The sequence below is a fragment of the Schistocerca piceifrons genome, chromosome 4, assembly GCF_021461385.2.
Source record: "Schistocerca piceifrons isolate TAMUIC-IGC-003096 chromosome 4, iqSchPice1.1, whole genome shotgun sequence".
Lineage (NCBI taxonomy): Eukaryota > Metazoa > Arthropoda > Insecta > Orthoptera > Acrididae > Schistocerca > Schistocerca piceifrons.
This window is the reverse complement of record NC_060141.1, coordinates 3,457,751-3,474,155: the sequence shown is the minus strand read 5'-3', so window position 1 is coordinate 3,474,155 and position 16,405 is coordinate 3,457,751. Positions and strand designations below refer to the sequence as shown.

The window sequence follows — 16,405 nt, the reverse complement described above, 5'->3', positions numbered from 1 at the left end:
CTTTGTACCCGTAAAGGCACTCTTGACTGCCATCGAGTCATCACGTCCAATCTCAAAGGTAACTAAGGCTCGCGACACTTACACTTTTTATTTAAAGCAAACTTGATTTGCTGGTACTACTAGCGCCACTGCTATGCGACGCTAGCGGAATCTGAGCAGGCGCCGGCGCCGTCGTCGTCTTTCAGGTGAAGAAACACACCCATCAACTGTGGTGTATGTTGCGCAGCTTCTTGGTGTTGCGATTTTTTTCCGTCAGTGTAGTTTGCAGTCCTTGTTAGAATTCTGTTCTGTATGCAGTTTCTCTGGTCAGAGACTACATTAAGAGCTGAAGCAGTGGAATGGCGATTTGTCTCCGTCGTGTGGAAGCGTCTCCCATCAAAACATAAGACGTTAGGGTATGGTTCAAATGGCTCTGAGCACTATGGGACTCAACTGCTGAGGTCATTAGTCCGCTAGAACTTAGAACTAGTTAAACCTAACTAACCTAAGGACGTCACAAACATCCATGCCCGAGGCAGGATTCGAACCTGCGACCGTAGCGGTCTTGCGGTTCCAGACTGCAGCGCCTTTAACCGCACGGCCACTTCGGCCGGCCGTTAGGGTATGTTAACAAGCTCAAGCACGTTGTAAATTAACTGCCTCACTGTGTTTCCTGTGTGCTGTGTTGCAGAGCTGCCGGTGCTACCGGGCAAGGAGGAAATCGCCTGACAATGTCGCTTGGCAGTGACGTCATCTCTCCTAACATCTCATTCACAGGTATTCTCATGTTAATATAAATATGTGTTTTACTAAGCAGAGATGATTTATTTATTACTCACTGTCATTGCCGACGCTCGTGACTGTTTCTTTGTCCGGACACATCTCATAAGAATTTTCTAATAACTGTTTTACAAATTATCAGTGCATACTCTTATAAACATGATACGTTTTATGAAGTATTGAGTATTTATTTAAATCTATACCATAAATTCATTTGAAATGTTACCCAGCACATAATTATACATTTTCATCCCATTACACAGAAACACAAGAACGTGTGAAATAATTAGATATACGGTTATTAAATAAATGAAAATTGTTGCAACTGTTGAGTAAAATCTGTGCAGCATGAGAAGGTACTCGTTGATTAGGGGGTTAACTCCTGTTGTTCTGTGTTTAGATAGTAGTCTGTGAGTGGGCAAGGATCGAGTCCGTTCGAATCTACAGATGCTGCTTGACATGTTGTAAAACGACTATAAGTACAGGATTAAATGGAAATGTGTGTAAACTGCTCAAGAAGACTGCCATCGCTCATGCGCAGCAAATACTCTCTACCCCATGGAATATTCAATGAAGTTGCCAACAAACCTAATGCTAGAATTAATGTGATATTCTTCTCGATAAATTTGTTTGCAATTTTGACAACCATTTTCATAAAAAAATAACTAAATGTGGTATTGGAAAATAATAAAATAGATTCTAACATCTTAAAGCATCTGCATGTCTTCAGATGGGAAAATGCATCCCTATGAAATATAACAATCAAGCAACCGTGCAGCTGAAATGTTTCGTTACGTTCAGTATTATAAAATATCAATAAGAACCGAGGAGCAATACATCTTTTTGGAAAAGTGACAGCTGGTGCAATGAACACATATCAATAAGAAGTATTGTTAGTCAGTAGACACAGAAAGTAACTGTACAACTATACGGTATTTTTGCTAAGAAAAATTAGTAAATAATGAAGAATAATAAAAATACAATTAATTAATTAACAGCAGAAAGTAAACCAGTATAACTGAAAGCATTATGGGTAAAATTTGATAAAACCAAGATGTCTTCAACACTTCCTATAAAAATAAATAAAAAAGTCGAAGTTTTCAAAGTCGGCATTTGCAGTAACCTTTCACCACAGTGGAGAGCTTTTAACGGTCACTTCAGTCAGTCATGAGGCAGCAAATGCGTGCAGGGCACAGCATCATCTGCAGGGAGCGCCAGTAGGGGGACAAAGCAGAAGCAGGTGCATTCTGTTAGTGCGGGTAGCCTACATCAGGAGCAGGTATGCACTCAGGGGCAAACCTATTGTTCTCCTTTGATGACAGGTACTTAACCTAGCCTTCAGTTAAGTGCTTTTCCACGTCGCCCACATTGCTTTTTTATTGACAGGCACTTAACCTATTGTCCTCTCTGCCCACTCCACCAAACTCCTCCCCCCTTCCCCCACACTGCTACAGGTACACTTTCAGGTCTGAGCTATTGGAATAGGCCCCCCGTCTCACTCTTATCTATTTGGTTGACCTCTAAATTAAATTGATCAGTTAAATAACTTCTCTGGTGAGAAAGTGCCACGCCCCCTGGCAGGAAGTTTAAATTCCATCAGAAGAATGCAACCTCTACTAACCTAAGAAAATGGCGGCAGATAGGTCAGTTGGGCTACCTCCACTAACCTCACTCATTCGACCGCCACCTCCTTCTAGGAAATGGTGGGAAGAGGGCAACCTGTGCTGGACATGAGTCTTTATTTTGCATGCAATATTTATTTAAACAATTAGAGGCAGTGTGTTAAACACAATATCTGGAGTCCAACTGACCTAGTACACAGTACTGCCACCAGAGGATGCTGTCGTCTGTTTTGTGATGTAATCCAAGTTGGCAGTCTGGTGAAGGAAGAGTCTCATAACAGGAAATTCAAGGGTATATTGTTTATTTATAATAAAAAATCAGTTTGTGGGGGCTGGATTTCTCTTGCTCATCATTCTCTGCTGTTTGGAAACATGTAGGTCTTGTAAGAAGTAATTACGTGGAGCAAACATGTTGCATAAACTAACGTTCGGCACTGTGCTCTGGGTGTCTTAACCTAATATTTGGCCCTTTGCCGGCACTTGACCTATTCTTCTGTTCAGTGGTTTTCCATGTCACCACGATTTCCTTAAACTATTCTACCGCCTTTGATACCAAATTAAGTAATTAGTTATGTCCTCCCACCATATTCTGGGACACTTTTCGCATTTCTCATGCTTTTGAACGCCATTTCTGGCGCATTCTTCTTTGTCACCAACCCCCTTAAATTATTGTACTGCATTTTACATAAAAATTATGCAAATTAACCTAGTGTTCTGCACTTAGCCTGCTGTTCTCACGCACACCCTCCCCTTAACTATTGTACTGCTATCACCACATTCTTATAAAATATTTGTGCAAATTAATTAAAACAAAATTTTTCACGTGTATGGGGTAGTTCCTTTTAATTTGCAGCATCGTATTGGTTGGTGAAATCGATGGAATACAGAATAACGAATGATCACTAATAAAAAACACATGCCGCTCCGACCCTACCCCAGCCACAGCAGCCACAGCATTGTTCTGGCGTCCATGCACCACCCTCCCTCAGGCTAGCGGGTTAGGGCTGCAGCAACCAGATGGTTCGCAGCCACCTGATTCCGCAATATTTGCTCCTCTGCTATCAAGCCCTCGCTTATCATGTGAGGTCCATCACACACCTCTGTCCACCTCGGCACAGAACTCCAAGGTGCGCTCATACCAATCCCATACACGAAACACCTACAGCCAGCACGTGTGTTTACCGTTGCTGGCGCTATACCTGTGGATACTGATGTCACAGATCGCATTATAGAAAGCTGTTCCAGAATAGCACAGGCTGCTTTCTCCCTAGCTATCCTTAAGGGGAATACGAGCTGCATCCTTACCTGTGGATACTGATGTCACAGATCACACTATAAAAAAGTTGTTCCACAATAGCACAGGCTGCTTTCTCCCTGCTATCCTAACAGGACATACAAGCTGAGTCCAGCAATACTTACCTGCCCCAGCATGCCTGATGCCTCGCCGCGAAACGTCCGCGTGGCGACTCACCATCTAACAGGTTCTCAGTGTTATACTGACATCACATGGCTATGTAAAATAGAGCCAAGTCAACGTCTCGTAAATTGTATAGTATCCCAGAAATAGTTAACAGTTGCTTTTGTAGGAGCTTTTATGACGTCTCAGCTTGTCTGCATTCGAATTCTTGTCCTAACAGAACTTGTTTACGAAAATAGAGCGGAATAATGCCGAATGCATTCCTCCTATTGGTCCTAACATGGCACTCCGTCCATCATGTCTTACCCTTCCTGCTTTCCGTATACACGAATGTTCTCACCGCTGTGTAGAGACTCCTATATCCCAGCACAAAGGATGTCTTGTGAATGAATGGGGATTATGTTTGGTTCTTATCGAATTTACCTGCCGAGTTGCTGATGCTGCTGGTGTAGAAGCATCATCCACCTTTTTTCTTTCTGCAGACGAGACTTTCAGCCACAAAAAACTATTTTAAACAGGTAGCCATATTGTACCCACAATTAAACCTTGCAAAGTACCCTACATATCGTCAAATACGGAAAGACTCTTACTCAGTTACACTGCTATCTGACTGAGGACAGGAGATTGAATATTAGAACATGAAACCAATCTCCAACCTGGCAAAAAATCACCACGTACCATATAGATGTAGTAAACATACAATTTGTACCATGTGCCATACAAAATCACCCCTTTTACATCATTTGTACATATACTGTGAAGACAGACAGCATAAGAACATGCACTGTTAGTATACTCGTGGCACTAGATATTTCCCGTGAGGTAGGGTGGTCATCCAACCCCAAAGCGTGACCTGAGCACCCTCAGTGAACCATAGTCACTCTCAGAACTGTTGTGCAAAGACTGACTCGTTTCCCCCTCAGCACAAATGCGTTACTGTTTCTGGTCTGGACCTGCTTGCTTGCTCGCTTTTCTACACACATCTCCAGACTCTATGATCACAAGAACATATCTAATTTCGCATGGTTTGCTAGAATATCATACTATTTTCGTGGTACTTTTCGATATCAGACACATATCAATATCGCTGCACTCAAACAGGCCTCTCCATTTGGATAGCTTCTACCGGTAATGGGAAACGTGAATCATTCTGGAAATAGAAATATCAGTACTATTCTTATGACTCGACATACTCTTCCCTTTGCTCTCACAGTATTTCATGTCAAATCCATACTGTCCTTTGCACATGCCTGAACACAAACTTTTACTTTATAAGCCTGATGATCAAGGCAAACCTATCATGCACCCCCTACTACTAAGTATAATACTTCGTCAATAACTGATCGCTGGCTATACAAAATACTACTGACCGAAAATCAACGATGGCTGGACATGTCTCATAATTTTTTTTTGCGAGTGCTGCCTCCGTGTCTTATAAAGAGAGTTTTAATCGTCTTACAAACCGCCAGATGTTAAAAGACCCGAAACCAACAACTACTGTATGTTACTGTCACAAGCGGTCTTGGTTTTACTTGTGCACACAGGTACCCATATTAAAAGCTATACCGGCTTTATAAATTCATGTATGGCATTACCTACGAATAACGTGGTTTTCCAGAAAAATACCGAGATGGTAATCGCTATAGTGTATAGTATCAGACAAATAGGTCGCCAACAGTGCAACCTCGTAATAAAATTACCGCATTTTGAAAGGGATTCGGCTAAGAACCGTGGTATGAAACCGGTATTTGCAACGTCCTCACGCTGCCGCTGCTAGATATTTCTCCAGTATTTGTAGCACATTCTGTCTCGACGCCGCATCATATTTCTGGCACTCTCATATCTCGAAACAAGCCACCTTTCTCGAACCTATCTGCTACAGTAAAATTCCAACATGGTTTTAGGTAGCCCCTATGTATCTTGCAACTACCCCTCTGATTCTGCGCTACCGCCCCTACATCTTTGCACATGTGATTGTTCCAATGTAAGTCGGCACCACCTTTGGCAACCCGTGTAAAAACAGGCGAAACTGAGTTACTGTGACAGAACTGTGTTTGGACCATTCGACGGAAATGAAGCTGCTTCTGCAACACGAGGTAGTATAAAAGACGGTACGGGAACTGGGGGAAGGACGTGGATTTTGCTGCTGCAATGGGGTGCTTCTCCAAACTACAAGCAGGTACTACAGATCCACGTCTCTCAGGGTCCATTCACATCTATCACTTCAACATTCTATCATCGTTATTCTGTTCCATCCACCAGAGAAGAATTAGGAACTATAAAAGCTCCACTAACTTCATGCAATAGAGAACTCGATAAGATTTTTACTGCATCGTTCTCCTCCCATACATCGAAAACAAATACCGCATGCATGCCGGCTTTGAGCACATGTGATGATCCTGTTAGATATAGAGGTATTGATCCACTGCACAGACCAGTTTAAAGTTTCATCACATATGCTGTAGTAGACCTGAGTTAGCGTTCGAGTGTGGATCCATCTCACATTACATCCGGAGCAATTTTGGGATGCGGATCCACAATATGCTGTTCACAGGTTAGGGTTTGAAGGTGGATCTACCATGCACAAGGTACGAAGTGGTGTTGGGATGCAGATCTACACTATACCACATCCGAGTTAATGTTCGAGTGTGGATCTTCCGTGCACTATATATATCTATATATATATACAGACTGATGTTGAAAGGTGGATCCACCACATGGGGCATCCAGGATAGGGTTCGCAAGTGGACCAATCACACGCTATGCATGAACACTTGTTCTATGGTCGAAGTTTGGTCCCGCAGAGGGGGGACTGGGTCCTGGGAGCCTTCCAGGACACATGTATATACACATACAGAAAACAGAGCAAACTCCAAATGTGGAGGTGACTGGACACAATCGAGTACAGTCCTATACTACACCTCCAAATCAGGCATTTGCGCCAGGTGTTGGCAGATGCGCTATATTTACAAGCAATTTTAGAACACAGAGCGAGAGGTTATGTCATGATCGGATGGATAGATCTGACATAAAATCGATATAATTGCGAAAAATGATGTGGGAATAAGTATGAATTGACCAAATATACATCAAAATGCCCGGAAATTGAGGAGGTACTTGCGTATCTTCTGGTTCGCACAGAATAATTTGTACACGGGAAAAAGTATGTGGCAGCAAGAGGAATCCGAGAAAACGTAGACATGGAACCAAAGAGAATCAGGGAAGCAGTCAATTTTTTTTTTTCCATTGAGGCAGCATTATACTGTATGTCTATTGAGGTACCAGTGATACACGCGAGTTGACAACTGTATTTGACGCTTTTCAGGAAGACAGAGAACCATCTGCCTCTAAACTTACATGCATCTGCATTATAGGATGACAGAGAGTGGACGGGGTGATCGATTGAGATGGAGCTGTAACGAGGTACGATGTAATGGTAGACTGATGATGCATTTTAGAGAGGGAGAAGTTGCTGTAGGTCAATTTTTCTACTGTTCTGTCAGGATACGTCAGTCACATGACATAGCCTGCGTTCGACTCTTACACGGTCACGTGTTCTGAACGTGATTTAAAGCACTGTCTACTTGCGATCGTTAACGGTAAACCTGTCGGTCATCAGAGGACTTCCATCTCATGTGTAATGAAACGTGGCACATTCCTCTAAACAAACTATGATTTACGCAATCCCTCTGTCACATGTTAAGTGTAAAATCGATATTTCAGTTTCATAACTAAGTTAGCGATAGGTGTTTGTGAGACACTGCAATCCATTGTGTACGCATCTGCTTGACAGATGTGCTGTTTACAGAGTTAGTGGCAGAGTAACTTGTAATTTTCACACGTCAGACGCTGCTGTTACGCGTTTATCTGTTTCCTTGTAAGAGGTATTCCCTGTTACTAACCATAATTTTATATAGGGCTGATGCAGGCATAATATAATTTCTGAAGCGTGATCGGATGTGAACAGTGGATACATCTCTAGAAAGACATATTGTGTTTGTATCACACAGAGCCAATGTTTTAAGGAAGTAGTTTTTTCGTTTTACGATTCGATAACATAGTTTATCGTAGAAAAACCGGGAAGAAGCATGTATGGCATGCGCTTGAAATATATTTCTTACCTTGGAATATTGACAGTGCCACATACCGTACAACTGATAGGTTGGAAACACAAGCGATCTAACATTATAGCCCGTTTTAAGTGCGGAACATTGAACCTTAGGAGTGCATGTGTTTATGTTCTCTCTTACCAGTACCTCCCAGGTACTGACCCTAGACTCTGGAATAATACTTTAAAATTGATAGCTTGGTTGACTTATGTAAAAATGCTTCGAACTCCATCCGTCTGGAGCTCCATTGCACATAAAAGTCACCCTTTCTTGTTCTTCTGGACTGTCTGCTATTACATCACACCTTCAGATCTGTTTCTATACATCGATAAGGAATACTAACCTCATCGACATGGGCGCATCTTGAGAAAACTTTCGTACTTGGTTGGGCGAGGACTCGGCAAGCTCCATTCATTCATGAGATGTGGCTTGTCTAATTCTGGTCGATTGCAGATTAAATCGGTAACGGTGCTGCAGGATGGGTTGGTTAATGACAGTATGAGGAGGGTCTTTCAGTCTCTAATTTTACTCTAATACTGCGAGAATGCTCTATGACCACCATCAGCATAGAGATAGATCGTAAATTATGCACTATGCTCAATGTGTTAGAAATTTGTAGATCGCTGTCTGATATACTTTGATGATGGATGTGTTCGAGAATTAACAATGCATGTACGTACTGCACAGTCATCTATCCACATTTGCAATGATGCAAAGTGGGGGAGGGGGTGTTTTAGCTATGATACTGAAATTGGGAAACATGCTGTCACATCATTGGTTGGTGTTGAAATTACTGTAAAATTGGTAAAATTGCTCACACAATCAACTGTAATGCTCATTATCTTAGTACACTGGGGGGTCTTTTCCATCCGATCTGTCCACTGGTACGTCGTTGGTTACCACACAATCACTGACTGGCATCGCTTGTTTGAGTTGAAGAAAGAGTTTTGGTGGAAGGACAACACCTTCTGGGGACGGATAGCACCGAAACAGTGATCGCGTACATGACCACAATATGAGGAATCAGTCGAAATGGAACACGGAGCCATCAGCTATTCCGTCACTGTGACAGATGAGTTTAAATGTAGAGATCGTCACTCACTTTCGGACAGCAATTTGGAAACTCTCCACAACGCCGCCAAACTCTTCCAGTTTCCTTATGTTGAAACTGTCTTTTATTTAAAATCACCCAGTGTGTGCAGCATGTTATGGTAGGCGCAGCAACAACATGATTTGCACTATGTGACGTCAAGTTTTCTGCGAAAGGCAATGGATCAGAAGGTGTTAATGTCAGTTTAGAACCTGAAACAGACCTCGAGGTCGTGGCGGAAAAAAAATGTATGGCAGTATACAAAGCGTGTTACAGCAGAAAAAACAATGTTTGAATGGACGACACAGCGTCACAGGGAGCGTCTCTTGCGACTTACAGAATAGTCTGTGGGATACGGTCATCCTCCTACAGTATAGATGCAGCGGCAGCGTCGGGCGGCAAGTGGCGGCATGTGTTTTTTATTAGTGATCATTCGTTATTCTGTATTCCATCGATTTCACCAACCAATACGATGCTGCAAATTAAAAGGAACTACCCCATACACGTGAAAAATTTCGTTTTAATTAATTTGCACAAATATTTTATAAGAATGTGGTGATAGCAGTACAATAGTTAAGGGGAGGGTGTGCGTGAGAACAGCAGGCTAAGTGCAGAACACTAGGTTAATTTGCATAATTTTTATGTAAAATGCAGTACAATAATTTAAGGGGGTTGGTGACAAAGAAGAATGCGCCAGAAATGGCGTTCAAAAGCATGAGAAATGCGAAAAGTGTCCCAGAATATGGTGGGAGGACATAACTAATTACTTAATTTGGTATCAAAGGCGGTAGAATAGTTTAAGGAAATCGTGGTGACATGGAAAACCACTGAACAGAAGAATAGGTCAAGTGCCGGCAAAGGGCCAAATATTAGGTTAAGACACCCAGAGCACAGTGCCGAACGTTAGTTTATGCAACATGTTTGCTCCACGTAATTACTTCTTACAAGACCTACATGTTTCCAAACAGCAGAGAATGATGAGCAAGAGAAATCCAGCCCCCACAAACTGATTTTTTATTATAAATAAACAATATACCCTTGAATTTCCTGTTATGAGACTCTTCCTCCAACACACTGCCAACTTGGATTACATCAGAGAATGGATGACAACGCCCTCTGGTGGCAGTGCTATGTACTAGGGTAGTTGGATTCCGGAGCCCTTGACCACCACACTGTTTCCTGCCATTTTACATGCTATCTTGGATTACATCACGGAACAGACGACAGCATCGTCTGGTGGCAGTACTGTGTACTATGTCAGTTGGACTCCACACCTTGTGGTTAACACACTGGATTGAAGTACTGCCTCTAATTGTATAAATAAATAGTGTATCCAAAATAAAGACTCATGTCCAGCACAGGTCGAGTCCTCTTCCCACCATTTCCTAGGATGAGGTGGCAGTTACATGACTTAAGTTAGTGGAGGTAGCCCATTTGCCCTTTCTTTCCTGACATTTTGTTATGTTAGTAGAGATAGTAGAATTGACCTATCTTCCCTCCAAAATTCAAACTTCCCGCCAGTGTTCAGGAAGAGGTGGCAGTCGTATGAGTTGGGTTAGTGGAGGTAGCCCAACTGACCTAACTTCCCACTATTTTCTTAGGTTAGTACAGGTTGCATTCTCGTGATGGAATTTGAACTTCACACCAGGTAGGCGTGACAGGGAGTGTGGCACTTCCCCACCAGAGAAGTTAATTAACTGATCAATTTAATTAAGCAGTCAATCAAATTGATAAGAGTGAGAGGGGGTGCCTATTCCAATAGCTCAGACCTGAAAGTGTACCTGATGCAGTGAGGGGGGTTGGGGTTGGGGAAGAGGAAGGGGGTGGGGAGGACAATAGGTCAAGTGCCTGTCAATCAAAAGGAAATCGGGGTGACATGGGAAAGCACTTAACAGAACAGTAGGTTGAGTACCTGTCAATCAAAGGAGAACAATAGATTAAGTACCTGTCAATCAAAGTAGAACACTAAGTTGACCCTGAGTGCATACCTGCCCCTGATGTAGACAACCCGTCCTAACAAAATGCACTCATTCCTGCTTTGTCTCCCTACTAGCACCCCCTTGTGTGCATCTAGAGCCTCGTGGTTGACTGAGAACGCCAAACAAGTGACAGCGAACAATCGTCCACTGCAGTTGACGCTAGGTGTTGTGGGATTAAACTGACAATATTTACGTAACGGACGAGGAAGCTGCAGCAGTATAATATCAGATGTGCTTGGCACATGCAGCACATGGTAAATTCAGGGTAAATCCCACATAGACTTAAATGTGGCACTGTTTCACTCTGCGCGATGGGGATGATTCTTTACAACTATTGACAGCCTCTCTACTTTATCAAAATTTTTGTGAAGGTTAGGTACTCAGCGGTCCTTTTCTGCCTTACATAACAATATAGCCTACTTAAGACAGTTCAGTGATCACAGAACAGCATTTGAATGTAATTAAATCTACACACAGCAAAAAAAGTTATGCGTCACCCCGGTTCCAAGAACTCCTGAAGATAGACGTTGACTGTGGATATTGTTTCACAGACACAGTCGCTTTGGCTGTTCAGAGATGTCACTAAGCCCGCCCAAAGATGGGAACTACCATATATTTGCAGCATCTATTTAGACGGATGGGGTCCGAGTGCCGATCAGTTCCAGTCATTCCACCAGGATGGAGGTACACGGCTCATGTTGTCTGAAGTTCAACCATACCTAGACAGTCAATAGCGCGGTTCGATAGCGTCGGTATTTTTACTTTGTGCCACGAAGGGCTCTCAACAAGGGGAGTGTGCAGGCGTCTCGGAGTGAACCAAAGTGGTGTTGAGATTTTCACTCTGCAGCGGAGTGTGCGCTGATATGAAACTTCCTGGCAGATTAAAACTGTGTGCCCGACCGAGACTCGAACTCGAGACCTTTGCCTTTCGCGGGCGAGTGCTCTACCATCTGAGCTACCGAAGCACGACTCACGCCCGGTCCTCACAGCTTTACTTCTGTCAGTATCTCGTCTCCTACCTTCCAAACTTTACAGAAGCTCTCCTGTAAAGACAAAGTGATGTTGTTCGGACATGGAGGAGATACAGAGAGACAGGAACTGTTGATGACATACGTCGCTCAGGCCGCCCAAGGGCTACTACTACAGTGGATGACCGCTACCTGCAGATTATTGCATGGAGGTACCGTGACATCAACGCCACCATGTTGAATAATGCTTTTCGTGCAGCCACAGGACGTCGTGTTACGATTCAAACTGTGCGCAACAGGCTGCATGATGCGCAGCTTCACTCCCGACGTCCGCGGCGAGTTCCATCTTTGCAAACGACGACACCATGCAGTGCGCTACAGATGGGCCCAACAACATGCCAAATGAACTGCTCAGGATTGGCATCACGTTCTCTTCACCGGTGAGTGTCTCTTATGACTTCAGCCAGACAATCGTCAGAGACGTGTTTGGAGGCAACCCAGTTAGGCTGAACGCCTTAGACACACTGTCCAGCGAGTGAAGCAAGGTGAAGATTCCCTGTTGTTTTGGGGTGGCATTATGTTGGGTCGACGTATGCCGCTGGTGGTCATAGAAGGCGCCGTAACGGCTGTACAATACACGAATGCCTTCTTCTGACCGATAGTGCTACCATATCGGCAGCATATTGGCGAGGCATTCGTTTTCGTAGACGACAGTTCGCACCCCCATCGTTCCAATCTTGTGAATTTCCTTCAGGATAAAGACATCGCTCGACTAGAGTGGCCAGCATGTTCTCTGGACATGAACCCGATCGAACATGCCTGTGATAGATTGAGAAGGGCTGTTTATGGACGACGTGACCCACCAACCACTCTGAGGGAACTACGCCGAATCGTCGTTGAGGAGTGGGACAATATGGACCAACAGTGCCTTGATGAACTTGTGGATAGTATGCCACGACGAATACACGCACGCATCAATGCAAGAGGACATGCTACTGGGTATTCGAGGTACCGGTGTGTACAGCAGTCTGGACCACCACCTCTGATGGTCTCGCTGTATGGTGGTACTACATGCAAAGCGTGGTTTTCATGAGTAATAAAAGAGCGGAAATGATGTTTATGTTGATCTCTATTCCAGGTTTCTGTACAGGTTCCGGAACTCTCGGAACCGAGGTGATGCGAAACTTTTTTTGATGTATTTTTCGTACACTGCATGGCCGATGGTTCTGAAAGGTCCCCACAGCAGACCTCGCCAGCCCTGGACAGCTCCTACAGCCTGCTTCCGCTTGGACCTGCTCACTGTACTGGAGCCTCGGTGGCCGTCTGCAGTCTCTACACCCACGCCTCCCTCTCTTACCAGATGGACTGCTCCGTCATACCTCACGGGGCCCCCCATGAACCTGTCCTTCATTGTAGTCAGCCAATCTGTGTACTGTCAATCGCCGAAAATACAGTTTCCGCGTCTTGAACAGTTGTGGAAAGGCTCCTGCTACTTACTACACTACCTTCAGCATGGAGTGGCAACTTCAGACCCAGCATTCCACCACTGATACAATTATTCATTTTCAGCATTGGAGAAAGATATAGTACGCCGTCCGTCATAAAAACTATTCTGGTGTGTTAGCAGCAATGCAGACCCAAAGTGCACCAAATGGAAATCCACAACAAAATTCACCTTATATTCTTCAAATTAATTGCTATGTGTTACTTGAATCCACAGTATAGTAATAGCTATGTACATGATCACTACTAACCTGAATATCCTCTTTTATTTTCTCCAGTGCAGTTAGCGAAAGCCTTTTACTCCAAGTACGGCGACTAGCCTCTGGACATCACCCATTTACACAGTTTCTAACACGTGAATAACAAAAACAGCATATTACACTTACAAGCTTTGAGCTAAATCCTAGGAACACACCCACGCACACACACACTAAAATGAAGCAGTACAGCAACTGAATCAACACTTGTAGATGGTTTTGTAAGGATAACACAGTAACCGGCCACGTATCTCGTTTCTGCGACAAGATGGAGTCGATCAGGGCCCGTCACGCATGTCCGCAGAATTCTGCCGAATGGGCAGCGAGCTTTTACAGTCACCGCTTTTTATGAAACGAGTACCAGTGTCCATACGGATACCATTAGCAGACCCTCAGGTAAGCAGATACCGCACGAAGCCACCCACGGACAAAACTAAACTTCAGAGGTTTTATCGTTTTTAAACCAAAGTGTTGCAACTCCTTGCAGTAATACACAGATGGATCCAGTACATCTGAATAAGATAAAGTCTCTGTTGCCTTACATACAGGTACGATGGTAGGCGAAGCTTCCACGTGTACCGCAGAAGCCGTTGTAATAAGACAAGCTCTCCGATTTGTGTGAGAGACTCTAAGAGCGTTCCGATACCGCTTACAAACTTGAATAACATTAATGCGCTAAGTCAGATTGCACTGATACAGTGAAAGGGAATCTACATTTACATTGATACTCCGCAGTCCACCGTACGGCACGTAGCGGAGGGTACCCTGTACCATTACTAGTCATTTCCTTCCCTGTTCTACTCGCAGACAGAGCGAGGGAGAAACTACTGTCTGTATGCCACCGTATGAGCCCTGATTACTCGTATCTTACCTTCGTGGTCCTTACGCGTAACGTATGTTGCAGGCTGTAGAACCGTACAGCAGTTGGGTTCAAATACCGGTTATCTTAGTTTTCTGAATACTGTTCCTCGAAAAGAATATTGCCTTCCCTCCGGCGATTACCATTTGAGTTCCCGAAGAATCTCTGCAACACTTGCGTGTTGTTCGAACCTACCAATAACAAACCTAGCGGCCCGCCTCTGAACTGCTCCGATGTCCTTCTTTAATCCGACCTGGAACGGGTCCCAGACACCCGGTGCAACTAGCGCCCTGTATGCATTCTCCTTTACAGGTGAGAACGACACTTCCCTAGAATTTTCCCAGTCAACCGAAGTCGACCATTCACCTTCCCTATCACAATCCTCACATGCTCATTCTATTTTTAACGACGTCACGCCCAGATATTAAAACAATTTGATTGTGTCAACCAGGACACAATTAATGCTGTATCCGAAAATAACGGGTTTGGTTTTCCTACTCATCCGCATTAATTTACATTTTTCTACACTTAGAGCTAGCTGCGGTTCATGACCCCAACTAGAAATTCTGTCTGAATAATTCTGTATCCTCCTATAGTCACTCAATTTCGACACCTTACTGTACGCCACAGCATCATCATCCGCAGATTGCTCCCCTAACCGTTCGCCAAATCAGTTATCGCTCGTGTCACACTTCCCTGGGGCACTCCTGGCGATATCATTGTCTCTGATGAACACTCGCCGTCAAGGTCAACATACTGGGTTCTGTGACTTAAAAAGCCTTCGAGCCCCTCACATATCTGTGAGGTTATCCCGCATGCTCGTAGCTTCGTTAACAGCGTGCAGTGGAGCACCGCGTCGAATGCTTTCTGGAAGTCTAGAAATACGGAATCTGCCTGTCGCGTTTCATCCATAGTTCGCAGTATATCATGTGAGGAAAGGACCAGCTGAGTTTCGCACGAGCGATGCTCTCTAAACCCATGCTGATATGTGTAAATAAGCTTCGGACTCAAGAAAATTTGATATTTTCGAAATGAGAATATGTTCAAAGTTTCTGCAGTAAACCGAATTTGGGGATGTTGGTCTGTAATTTTGCCGGTCCGTTCTTTTGCCCTTCTGATACATAAGAGTCACCTGCACTTTTTTCCAATCGCCTGGGACTTCGGGCTGGCCGAGAGATTCGCGATAAATGCAACCTAAGTAAGGGGCCAACTCTTTGAAAAATCGAACTGGGATTCCATCGGGAGATGGTGACTTATTTGTTTTCGATTCTTTCAGAATTTTCTTATCGTCCGTACGGGACTCCATATTCACAGTCACGTGTAACATAATGCTTACACTTTCATATGCAGCCAGTTATCGAATTGCAATTAAATAGCGTGGGGAGAAAAAAATAAATCTATTAATTGTTATCTGCCATTTCTTCCACGATAGAAAAGGACTCACTGGTAGCGACTCGGCTGGTTGGTGTATGTAACTTGCCATACAGTTGTCACGCGTAAATTGGTGCCAAAACACGTTTACTTATGCACAGTAGCAAGTAGGAAACTAAAAAGAAGACGGAACTGAGTTCCACTGGAAAGAAGCAGAAAAAAACCCGGCAAGCCCGAAATTGAGGCAGTTCCTTGCGAAGCCATTGGTGGGCAGTGGGCTGCGAGGTGGTTAACTGAAGAGATCGCGCCTGTTACACCGCAAGGTTCTCCGCTGCCTGCAGCTACAGCAGGTGGCCGGCACTGCCCGGGTTTCCCCAGCGGCTTAAGCAGCCGCCTTTGTGCCGGGCGCCGTTGCACCGTCACGCTCGCCAGCGTGTGGAGTGCAGATGGGCAGAAACGGCAACTTCAAGG

General features: G+C 44.1%; 1 protein-coding gene across 1 annotated transcript in view; it reads left to right on the top strand.

Annotated features, from left to right (window-relative positions):
- Positions 1-16,405, top strand: part of LOC124795455 (sodium/potassium/calcium exchanger 3-like) — a 243,520-nt gene that overhangs the window by 57,512 nt on the left and 169,603 nt on the right. Inside the window, exon 2 of the mRNA XM_047259481.1 lies at positions 671-756. Within this exon, the coding sequence (XP_047115437.1) occupies positions 711-756 (46 nt within the window). The 5' untranslated portion in view covers positions 671-710. The remainder of the gene's footprint in view (positions 1-670; positions 757-16,405) is intronic.